This window comes from Gorilla gorilla, chromosome 7, assembly GCF_029281585.2.
Source record: "Gorilla gorilla gorilla isolate KB3781 chromosome 7, NHGRI_mGorGor1-v2.1_pri, whole genome shotgun sequence".
In the NCBI taxonomy this organism is placed as follows: domain Eukaryota; kingdom Metazoa; phylum Chordata; class Mammalia; order Primates; family Hominidae; genus Gorilla; species Gorilla gorilla.
This window is the reverse complement of record NC_073231.2, coordinates 100,589,696-100,602,742: the sequence shown is the minus strand read 5'-3', so window position 1 is coordinate 100,602,742 and position 13,047 is coordinate 100,589,696. Positions and strand designations below refer to the sequence as shown.

General features: G+C 41.4%; 1 protein-coding gene across 2 annotated transcripts in view; it reads right to left on the bottom strand.

The window, feature by feature from the left end:
• DPY19L4 (dpy-19 like 4) overlaps positions 1-13,047 on the bottom strand; it is a 72,150-nt gene that overhangs the window by 35,135 nt on the left and 23,968 nt on the right. For both annotated transcript variants that reach the window (XM_031014119.3, XM_055349409.2), the window contains one exon: positions 613-736. In XM_031014119.3, the coding sequence (XP_030869979.1) occupies positions 613-736 (124 nt within the window). The remainder of the gene's footprint in view (positions 1-612; positions 737-13,047) is intronic.

Sequence of the window (13,047 nt, the reverse complement as noted above, 5' to 3'; positions counted from 1 at the left end):
ACAATGTCTGGCCTAAAATCATTATCCTGAGACAGACTCCACAGGCTTCTTCCAACTGCCAAAAGGGCTGTGGCAACAACAATAACAATAATAATGTAAGAATCTAAACTACCGGGGACAGTCTCCTGAAATTTTTACCAACCTACCTATACCTCAGTCACAGAAAACATGAGAAGAAACAGAATATGCAGTGCTACCATCCAAGTTGTGTTAACTTGGATGTTAACACTCCTGTCATTTGTGGTCACTCTTTACATCTTGTTTAATATATCTTTAAATCATGGTGATTGAAGGCCATCAATGTTCCAGAAGTCCGAGAAGTGATAAAATAACAGTGGAACAGATTTTCAAAATAAGATATTTTTCATATATTTGTCAAGTTAACTATATTAAAATGATAAAACATCTCCTTTCTCCTAATTTACTGTTAATCAGATTACAGAGTAACAGTGTTGTAAGAAAACTACCTAACTATATCTTTTATTATGTAGTAACCAGGCTTCATTAAATATGATTTAATTCTTACTAGGACTAAAATTTATTTGCTATTATGTACCACATTTGCAATACATCAGAATTAGCTGCAATAGATAAAACAGATTTGTATCTTACCTCTCCATAAGTATTTAAGTTGCTTTTTAAATAGCCTGTAAGTGCAGCAATTTGGCATGCAAAATATGGTAGTGCCCAGTTTTCTCTTAAAGGAATGGAGTATTCAATTCTTGTTGTATCTACCCTAAAATAAACCACAGATGAACAGTAAAAATAAGACATTATATTTGTGTTACACTATACTTTTCAAAGTACTTTAACACAAATCTCATTGTTCTCCATAACAATCCTGTGAGGTAGGCATAGCCAGATCCAACATTGTCCTTTTTTTTTTTTTTTTTTTTTTTGAGATGGAGTCTCGCTCTGTAGTCTCGGCTGGAGTGCAGTGGCACGATCTCGGGTCACTGCAACCTCTGCCTCCAGGATTCAAGTGATTCTCCTGCCTCAGCCTCCTGCGTAACTGGGATTACAGGTGCGCGTCACCACACCCGGCTAATTTTTATATTTTTAGTAGAGACAGGGTTTCACCATGTTGTCTCAAACTCCTGACCTCAGGTGATCCACCCGCCTCGACCTCCCAAAGTGCTGGGATTACAGGCATGAGCCACCGCACCCAGCCCAGATCCACCATTGTCTATACAGCATCTTTGAGCAAATTAATAGGGTCTCATCCCCGGCCCCCGCCGCCCCCAAGAAGCTGCAGAGCTACTGTGCACTACTTGGTGAAACAGATGGGCCTCTGTGAGAGATTGAAGAAGGCATGCCTTCTCTGGACAGACCCCATGCTAAGGTACACAGCTTGTTGCACAGAGTACCCCGGATTTCAGCCCCACCCTCCCTTCCCTTAACCAGATGGCTACCCTTCACTAGAGTGTACAATCTGCACCACATAATTAGCAGCATGGTAGATCCAAAGTTCTTATTTCCCTTTACAAAAGGAGTATGAAGTTCAGAAATGTAAGGTAACTTAATCAAAGCCATCCAGCTAGTAGGTGGCATAATTGGGATTAAAATGCTTATCTTTTGATATCTAATTCAATAATCTTTTTAGTCAGCAAGTTCCCCAGAATTAATATCACAGTCTTATATGTGATATACTTAGAGACTTTTGAAAATTCCCAGAATCAGAAATATAGGAATGTCAGGCCGGGCACGGTGGATCATGCCTGTAATCCTAGCAATTTGGGAGGCTGAGGCAGGTGGATCACTTAAGCTCAGGAGTTCCAGACCAGCCTGGCCAACATGGTGAAACCTGTCTTTACTAATAACACAAAAATTAGCCTGGCGTGGTGGAGCGTGCCTGTAGTCCCAGCTACTTGTTAGGCTGAGGCAGGAGAATTGCTTGAACCTGGGAGGCGGAGGTTGCAGAGAGCAGAGATCGCACCACTGCACTCCAGGCTGGGTGACACAGCAAGACTGTATTTCAAAAAAATGAAAAAGAAATATAGGAATGTCTTTGTAGGTTCCTCCTAAATTTCTCCTCAATCAATTTTCATTGAGAGCTTGTTGTGTTGTGTGCATATCCACATACCACAAGGGGACTACCTATCCAGCAATCATAGAATTTGGCTCTGTTACACTCAAGAGCTATTTTCTACACAAAAATAAAGGTGCTATTGTTTTTTTGAAAGTTTATGAAAATTGCTGCCTAACTTTCTTAAGTAATAATGATGAACATGCTTGCATGTTAACTTGGTTCCCTCAACGGCCAAGTAACACACTCCTGAATACTGGTATCAGAGTTGGTAATTGTATTTCCAATTACACCAATCAGGAACTACTGAATTGTTTGCAAATAATCAAAATTACAAATGTTACATCCTCACAGACCAAGAAGACAAAGTTACAACAGCAATAAATCCAACCAGGCTCGGCACGTTATCACAGCCAAAAGAAACAAACACATACTTCAAAATGCCATGAAAACAAAGGAACAAAACATTTCTGAGAAAGCAGTTTTCTCCTTATATAATAGCAGCATACATAATAAATCTTAAAAATCATTTTTACTCATCTCTTTTCCTAGTCTCAGACCTCTAAGCACTAATAACTTTTTTCCTATTCCCTCCCCAATTGCTGGAGTACAGTGACACGATCACGGCTCACTGCAGCCTCGACCTCCCAGGCTCAGATGATCCTCCCACCTCAGTATCCCCAAGTAGCTGGGATTACAGGCACATGCCACCATGCTCATCTAATTTTTCGTATTTTTAGTAGAGCCAGTGTTTTGCCACGTTGCCCAGGCTGGTCTCAAACTCCTGGGTTCAAACAATCTGCCTGCCTTAGCTTCCCAAAGTGCTGGGATAACAGGTGTGAGCTACCACGCCCCGTAGCACAATGTACTTTCTTTTCTTTTTTTTTTTTTGAAACGGAGTCTTGCTCTGTCGCCCAGGCTCTGTCGCCCAATCTCAGCTCACTACAATCTCCACCCCCCAAGGTTCAAGCGATTCTCCTGCCTCAGCCTCCTGAGTACCTGGGACTACAGGTGCCTGCCACCACGCCTGGCTAATTTTTTGTATTTTTAGTAGAGATGAGGTTTCACTATGTTGGCCAGGCTGGTCTTGAACTCCTGACCTCGTGATCCACCTGCCTCGACCTCCCAAAGTGTTGGGATTACAGGCTTGAGCCACCGCACTTTCTTATGTCAAGTCATCTGCAGCCCTCTCTGTGAGTCTTCAAAATTATATTTTGACCATTTTCTGTTTAGCACAACAGTTCAGTAGCTAAGCAAAAACAAAAGAATTTCCTAGGAAGAAAGAGATAAAAACAGGGTAAAAAATAATTACACTTAAATATTTTTGTTCTTGTCAATATGTGTAACAATACTAATCACTATTATAAAAAATCAAGGATCTCCATTGCCCTATAATCCATTCAAGTATTTATCCCTTATATAAATATTTTACAGAATCAAAACTCTTCAATTAATTTACATTCTGCTTTTTAAACTTAAATGTATTTTGCATGTTTTCCCTTCTTCATACTTATTCTTTTTTGAAAAATATTTTATTATAAAAGCAGTATACGTTTGTTAAAGAAATATTCGAAAATGTATACAAACAAAAAGAAGAAAAATCTTAAAACACCTATAATCTCATCCATTCAGACGCCAGCATTGTTAAATTTTCTGCCATAGCTTAGCCAGTACAGTACGATAAGGAAAAGAAACACAAGGAATCAAGTTGCAAAGGAAAGTAAAACTGTCAGGTTTTTTTTTTTTTTGCAGAAGATACTGTGTACATAGAAAACCCTCAAGAATCTTCAAAAGCCGGGCACTGTGGCTCACACCTGTAATCCCAGCACTTTGGGAGGCCGAGGTGGGCAGATCACGAGGTCAGGAAATCGAGACCATCCTGGCTAACATGGTGAAACCCTGTCTCTATTAAAAATACAAAAAAATTAGCCGGGCATGGTGGCGACCGCCTGTAGTCCCAGCTACTCCGGAGGCTGAGGCAGGAGAATGGCGTGAACCGGGGTGGCGGAGCTTGCAGTGAGCCAAGATCACGTCGCTGCACTCCAGCCTGGGTGACAGAGCGAGACTCCGTCACAAAAAAAAAAAAAAATCGTAAAAAAATACTAAAACTAATAAATGAATTTAGCAAGGCTGTGGGCTACAAGGTTTCTATTTTTTTTTTTTTTTTTTTTTTGAGATGGAGTCTCACTCTGTCACCCAGGCTGGAGTGCAGTGACACAATCTCGGCTCACTGCAACTTCCCCCTCCTGGGTTCACACCATTCTCCTGCCTCAGCCTCCTGAGTGGCTGGGACTACAGGCGCGTGCCACCATGTCCGGATAATTTTTGTATTTTTAGTAGAGAGGGGGTTTCACCATGTTGGCCAGGATGATCTCCTCGATCTCTTAACCTCATGATCCGCCTGCCTAAGCCTCCCAAAGTGCTGGGATTACAGGCGTGAGACCCTGCCCCCAGCAATCTAAGCTTTTAAAATGGGCAAAATACTTAGACATTTCACAAAATACTTGAATGACCAATAAACACATGAAAAGGTACCCAATATCACTAATCATCAGGGAAATACAAGAATATAGATGACATGGAACTCTCACACAATTTTGATAGAAAAATAGAATGGTACGATCACTTTAGAAAACAGTTTGGCAGTATCTTAAAAGTTAAATATACACCTGCCATATGACCTAGCCATTCTACCCAAAAGAAATGAAAGCATATGTCCCCACAAAACTGGAAACTACCCAAATGTCCATCAGTATCTGAATAAATGCACTATGATATATCCATACTATGTAATAGAACTTAGTGATAAAAAAGAATGAACTATTAATATAACCAACATACATGAATACCAAAATTATGCTGAGTAAAAAAAGCCGGAGCCCCACCACCAAAAAGTATATGCTGTATGACTCCATTAATATATAATTCTAGAAAACACAAACTAATCTATAGAGACTGAAAGCAAATTATGCTGGGCATGCTTGCTCACACCTGTAATCCCAGCCCTTTGGGAGGCTGAGGCGTGTGAATTGTTTGAGCCCAGGAGTTCGAGATCAGCCTGGGCAACATGGTGAAACCCCATCTCTACTAAAAATACAAAAATCAGCTGGCCGTGGTGGTGCGCACCTGTAATCGCAGCTACTTGGGAGGCTGAGGCAGAAAGTGCTTGAACCCGGAAGGCAGAGGATGCAGTGAGCCGAGATCGTGCCACTGCACTCCAGCTTGGGCGACAGAGTGAGACTCAGTCTCAAAAAATAAATAAATAAATAAATAAATAAATAAATAAGAAACCAGACACAGGTTTCCTGGGGACAACAGCATAGTAGTGGTGGTTGGGTAAGAAAAGAGGGAGGTCCCGGGCGTGGTGGCTCACGCCCGTAATGCCAGCACTTTGGGAGGCTGAGGCGGGTGGATCATGAGGTCAAGAGATCGAGACCATCCTGGCCAACACAGTGTAACCCCGTCTCTACTAAAAACACAAAAAAATAGCTGGGCGTGGTGGCAGGCGCCTGTAGTCCCAGCTACTCAGGAGGCTGAGGCAGGAGAATGGCGTGAACCCAGGAGGCGGAGCTTGCAGTGAGCCGAGATCATGCCACTGCACTCCAGCCTGGGCAACAGAGTGAGACTCTGTCTCAAAAAAAAAAAAAAGAAAGAAAGAAAAGAGGGAGGTATTAGAAAGGAAATTTTGGAGACTGGGCCTAGTGGCTCACGCCTGTAATCCCAGCACTTTGGGAGGCTGAGGCAGGCAGATCACTTGAGGTCAGGAGTTTGAGACCAGCCTGGCCAACATGGTGAAACCCAGTCTCTACTAAAAATATAAAAATTAGCCAGGCATGGTGGCACGTCTATAACCCCAGCTACTCAGGAGGCTGAGGCAGGAGAATTGCTTGAACCTGGGAGGTGGAGGCTGCAGTGAGCCGAGATTGCGCCACTGCACTCCAGCCTGGGTGACAGAGTGAGATCCTGTCTCAAAAAAAAAAAAAAAAAAGGAAATTTTGGGTAGTGATGGATATGTTTATTATATTGATTGTGTTGATGATTTTGTGGGTATATTCAAATGCCTAAATTGATCAAATTGGACACTCTAAGTATGTCCAATTCATTCTATGTCAATTATACCTCAATAAAGCGGTTAAAAAAGCATTAAAATAGTTATTCACATATACATTCATAGAAGATAGGTTTGCATATATACACACACACACACACACACACACACACAGATACACATATATATGCAAAAACAGGATCACATGTGAGAGTCAAATGAAACAAAAGCTGCAAGGAAGTTAGCAGTGCCTAGAACCTAGTAAACATTCAGTATTATAGCAAATCTTAGCTCTTTTCTAATTCTCTAACAAACTATTTTTTACTTAACAATATATTATGAACATCTTTCCAAGATATACATGTCAATAAACATACTTCAAGAACAGTTAATGACCATGACACACCATCGTGTAGATCTACTATAATCTAACCAATTTCCTATTGTTATACACTTTGTTTCCAACTTTGTCTATGACAAATAATTTTTTAAAACATGAACCACGCGAGGCACAGTGACTTTGGGAGGCCAAGGCAGGTGGATCACTTGAGGCCAGGAGTCCAAGACCAGCCTGGCCAACATGATGAAACCCCATCTCTACTAAAAATACAAAAATTAGCTGGCTGTGGTGGTGCATGGCTGTAGTCCCAGCTACTCAAGAGGCTGAGGCATGAGAATCACTTGAACCCACTAGGCAGAGGTTGCAGTGAACTGAGATTGCACCACTGCACTACAGCCTGGGTGATAGAGCAAGACTTGGTCAAAAACAAACAAACAAAAAACATGAACCAATATTTTTATATAGTAATTATTGATTTCATTGTTTAAGCTCATTAATCCATCTGAAATTTATCTTAATGTATGTGCAATAAGGATTTATTTTCCAGATTTGGTTGTCCCAATACCATTTAATGAACATCATGTCTTCTGTAGGGAATAGAGAAGTTCTTCTTCAAAGTTTCTTAATCCATAAAAGGTTTATCATTCCCTGGTTAAATGTTTGTATGTGTATATTCCAAGGCTGCTCCAACTTGTTCTAGTAGGTTGAGATAAGGCTAAATGAGTCCCAAATTAGGATGCATGCCATTCCTTATTTGGAAACCCCTCTGACCTCTTATCACTAACTTCCTCTTTTTTTTGTCCTCTTTCCCTTCTCCCTATTTAGGAAAGTTTTAAATTATTCGCCAATCGAGTTAAGTTTAGAGTGTGAGGTCCCATCCCAGTCAATGGGAACGGGACACAGCTCTAGGGGGTTGCATCAGGATGTAAAGGTTATAAATGTCCTCCACTCCTTTGTTCAGTGTGCTCTCGAGGCTGGACTGCTGACGAGTGCACCCTTTCTGCAGAAAGTAAACTAGCCTTGCTCAGGGACCTTTGTCTCAATGTTGATTTCTTTGCAACATTGAACTCCCGTGCCCAACATCTTCTAGAACAGCAGCCCCCAACCTTTTTGGCACCAGGGACTGGTTTTCTGGAAGACAATCCATGGATGTGGGGTGATATGGTTTGGCTGTGTTCCCACCCAAATCTAATCTTGAATGTAGCTCCCACAATTCCCAAGTGTTGTGGGAGGGAGCCAGTGGGAGGTAATTGAATCATGGGGGCAAGTCTTTCCCGTGCTATTCTCGTGATAGTGAATAAGTCTCACAAGATCTGATAGTTTTATAAAGAGGAGTTTCTCTGCATAAGCTCTCTTCCCTTGTCTGCTACCATGTGAGACGTGCCTTTCACCTTCTGCCATGATTGTGAGGCCTCTCCAGCCACAAGGAACTGAGTCCATTAAACCTTTTTCTTTTGTAAATTTCCCAGTCTTGGGTATTTCTTTATCAGCAGTGTGAAAACAGACTAATACAGGGGAGTTGGGGAGATGGCTTGGGGATGAAATTGTTCCACCTCAGATCATCAGGCATTAGTTAGATTCTCACAAGGAGCACACAACCTAGATCCCTCAAATGCACAGTTCACAATAGGGTTCGTGCTCCTATGAGAATATAATGCCTCTGCTGATCTGACAGGAGGCGGAGCTCAGGCAGTAATGCAAGCAATGGGGAATGGCAGTAAATACAGATAAATCTGCAGTTGTCATCATCATCATCATCGTCATCATCATCATTATCATCATTGTCACTGCTGCTGCTGCTGCTACTCACCTCCTGCTGTGAGGCCAGGTTCCTAACAGACCTCTGATGGGTACTGGTCTGTGGCCTGGGAGTTGGGAATCCCTATTCTAAAGATTACCTATTTTCATATAATATTATCCCAAAAAATTTTTTTGAAAGGTAACTTTCTAAAAGACAAACAAGAAATTCACATATCATAAGGTAAGAGGTGGGGCAGAAGGACCCCAGCAACCACTCCATCAGCCCAGGACCAGGAAGCTGAACTCAGTAGTTCCCTTCCCAAAGGTTTACCTACCACCCCTACCCAACTCACATATTAATGCAGTCAAATCTTTAAAACTCTGCACCAGAAACACAAGGTAGGTGTCTGGAATACAGATGGGAAGAATCCTTCTCCAGCGTCTGCTGCACAAACTGAGTAGGATCTCTGCCAGTCATTCCCTGCACCCACAAGTGACATCCTGGACAAGCCTCCCCTTTACCACCTCCCCCGACACCTATGCTACTCACTCTCTTCCCCTGACAATGCGTGGTGGGAGTAAGAACCAGAAGGCTAACAGTGGGAGGTGACAAAATCAAATGAGACCCACTTTTTTCCTGCAGTAGCAGAGTCTGGCAGATTGTAGCACAAACTAACAGTTCAAAACAGTAATTAGATCAATTTTGGAGTCCACAGACCTGCTGATACATTCACAGAGATCTGCAACTTCTCTTTGAGTTTAATTTCGTGTTTTCATTTTAATGTTTAGAAACATCATAGTATAGGCCCAGCACGGTGGCTTACGCCTGTTATCCCAGCACTTTGGGAGGCTGAGGCGGGTGGATCATGAGGTCAGGAGATCGAGACCATCCTGGCTAACATGGTGAAACCCCATCTCTACTAAAAATACAAAAAAAATTAGCCGGGCATAGTGGCAGGCACCTATAGTCCTAGCTACTCGGGAGGCTGAGGCAGGAGAATGGCGTGAACCCGGGAGGTGGATCTTGCAGTGAGCTGAGATCGCGCCACTGCACTCCAGCCTGGGCAACAGAGCGAGACTCTGTCTCAAAAAAAAAAAAAAAAACCACCATCATAGTATAAACACTATACATCACATGGATGACCCCCATGGAACTCACTATTGCCAAAGACTTCAGTGCTCACTTTCGTGTGGTGTTAACGTCTAGTTGGCAATGCGGTACCACTTTAGTTGGTTTGGGCTAATCAGAAAAAAATGACATAGTCTTAATAATAAATGATACATTGCCAAATAAAAACAAAACAATCACCCAGGCACAGTGGCTCATGTCTATAATCCCAACACTTTGGGAGGCTTAGGTAGGCAGATCGCTTGAGCCCAGGAGTTCGAGACCAGCCTGGGCAACATGGCGAGACCCCACCTTTACTAAAAAAAGCAGGGCGTGGTGGTGTACACCTGTTATCCCAGCTACTAGAGAAGCTAAGATGGGAAGATCACCTGAGTCTAGGGAGGTTGATGATGCAGTGAGCTATGATCACACCACCGCACTTGAGCCTGGGTGATGGGAGTGAGACTCTGTCTCAAAAAACCCGAAACAACAGCAACAAAAAAAACCAATGTTCTGATCACTATGGTAAAAAAAAAATTGTTTGTAGTAGACTAATGGAGCCAAAATGATGAGAACTGAGTCATTCGCAGCACCCAGTTGTACAGGTGTATTACAGTTGCAAGGACCTGCTAACCTTGTCTCCAAGAAAGAAAGAAAAAGAAAGAAAGAAAAGGAAAGAAAGAAAGAAAGCAAGAAAAGAAACGAATGAACCTGTTGCTACACTGGTATCACATTTACACTGAGGGTTTGCAATTTGGTTTCGGTAAAATATCACTTTTATATAAATTAGTATTTTCAAGTAATATTTTACTGGTTTATAATTTTATTGGTAAATTAGTTTCAATTTTATAGCACATTTAAGTATAAGGAGCTTTACCTAGTTTTATGTTTTATATTTAAGTAGCATTATAATTCAAATTATTTAAGTCAACACATGAATCCATAATAACTTAAGTTTTAAATATCTATAACTGAAGTTTGAGAAACAAGGAGTTAGATGACATATGTCTAAGTTTGGCATGTCAATGTGTAATATGTGAAAGCTGAAAACCACCTGTACAATGTCAATACAATGGCTGCACATTCCCTTGTACTAATGTATTACGACTTACCTAACCATTCTCCTCTGATTTTTTATATTATTACAAATGACTATATTACTATTATAAATTATAAACGTATTGTTTTTTAAATCATTACAAACAAGCTGGGCATGGTGGCTCACGCCTGTAATCCCAGCACTTTGGGAGGCCAAGGCAGGTGAATCGCCTAAGTTCAGGAGTTCAAGACCAGCCTGGCCAATATGGTGAAACCCTGTCTCTACTAAAATACAAAAACTAGCTGGGCATGGTGGTGGGTGCCTGTAATCCCAGCTACTCAGGTGGCTGAAGCAGGAGAATCACTTAAATCCAGGAGGTGGACATTGTAGTGAGCCAAGACTGCACCCCTGCACTTTAGCCTGGGCAACAGAGCCAGACTCCATCTGAAAAAAAAAAAAAAAAATGGCCAAGCATGGTGGCTCACGCCTGTAATCCCAGCATGTTGGGAGGCTGAGGTGGGCAGATCACCTGAGGTCGGTAGTTTGAGACCAGCCTGACCAACATGGAGGAACCCTGTCTCTACTAAAAACACAAAATTAGGTGGGCGTGGTGGCTCATGCCTGTAGTCCCAGCTACTCGGGAGGCTGAGGCAGGAGAATCACTTGAACCTGGGAGGCAGAGGTTGCGGTAAGTCGAGATCGCATCATTGCACTCTAGCCCGTGAAACAAGAGCGAAACTCCGTCTCAAAAAAAAAAAATTTTATTACAAACAATGCTACAATACATAAATCCAAGTAACAAACTCTTTCCTTCTTTTTGAATTACTTCCTTGGAATAAAACGGAATTCCTGGGAGAAACTGCTCCCTAAAATTGAAAAAACTTATACCTCCACCAGCAGCCTGAGTATACCAACATCATCACCACAGAATCAGTATCATGTGTTCCATTACTGTCTGCCAATTGTATCTCTGGGACATGTATATTTCCTTGCATCTTATTCCTTAATTGTTACCATTGTACAACTGTAATGTTACAATGTACAGTTGCTTTTCTGCCAAAGATTAAATTTAATACAGACTTTTAATCAAACATATTTTCAGCACTCCTCAAATATAAAGATATTTCCCCTGAAAGTGAAACCTAGGTATGTATTTGTAGATGAGAAGATCACTGGGGAACAAGACAATTTCCACATTGCTTCTACGTGGAGCCTGGACACTGTCAGTCCATTTTGGTGGCAAGTCTTCAAAGGGAGTCACTCAACTCTGATTTTTTCCCCCTACTACTATCTGTACAATGCCGTTTCCTGAAATCTCTTTGAATTTTCTAGTATAACTACACCTTTTAGTTTGAACAAACAGGAACGATTTTATAACCCTGCTTTCCCCTTCCAGTGTTAAGGAACAAGTAACATAAAATACCATTAAGAACACGAATAATCATAATATAATGGAATGACTTTAATATCTTTTTATACTTTTCTAAGACGTCATATATAAATATAAGCTATAAAGCTGATGAATAAAGAGACAGCATATTTCATGGCATTAAAATGTATTTTGCAGTACAAGATACATACCAATAAAATATAAACAAAAAGCAAACAAACGCATTTTTTAAAACTTAGCTATTAAGAACATTTCAATTGTCAAAAGATACATTTGAGTAGAATATACCAGGTCAATTTTTCTATCTAACTTCTACTCCAGCAATACAGCATACATCAGTGACATCAAATAAGGCAGTCAGACTTCTGTTTATTTTATTTCTTACAATTCTCACAAAGATCTCTAAAGAGAGTCTTATTCTTTTGTTTAAGTAGCATAAGAGAGTCTTATTCTTTAAAACCATTATGTTTACATGAGAAAGTATCTTTTCCTCTTCAAATATGAAGACAGATATAGGGATTAAATGAAATTAATAGCAAAGTTAATTGAATGTGGTAGCCAGCCTCCAAGACGGTCCCAATGATTCCTGCCTCCTGGTATTAATATCCTGTGTTGTCACCTCCCACACTGTACCAGGGGTCTGTGTGACTGACAAAATATGGCGGAGTGATGTTATATCATTTCTAAGATGAGGTTATAACAGATACCTGGCTTCCATTGTGGCACACTCTCTCATACTCTCTTGGATCATTCACTGTAAGGGAGACCAGCTGCCAAGTTGCATGCTGCCCTATGGAGAGGCCCATATGTAAGAAATTAAGGCCTCCTTGGCCAAAAGCCAGTAAGGTACTGGGCCTCTGGGAAATGGCCACATGAGTGAGCTTGGAAGCAGATGCTTCAGCCCAGCCAGGCCTTCAGACGACAAGTACAAGCCAACATCATAACTGAAACCTCATGAGAGACCCTGAGCTAGAACCACCAATCTAAACCTCTTGGGATTCCTGACCCACAGAAATATGTGAGATGTTTGTTGTTTTAAGCTGTTAAATTTCGGGTGATTTGTTATGCACCAATAACTAATACATCACACAATCAAAAAAGCAATCCTTTTATTTTTATTTATTTTGAAACAGACTCTCACTCTGTCACCCTGGCTGGAGTGCAGTGGCATGATCTCAGCTCAATGCAGCCTCCGCCTCTCAAGTTCAAGCAATTCTCCTGCCTCAGCCTCCTGAGTAGCTGGGACTACAAGCACCTGCCACCACATCTGGCTAATTTTTGTATTTTTAGAGGAGATGGGGTTTCACCATGTTGGCAAGGCTGGTCTTGATCTCCTGACCTCAAGTGATCCACCCG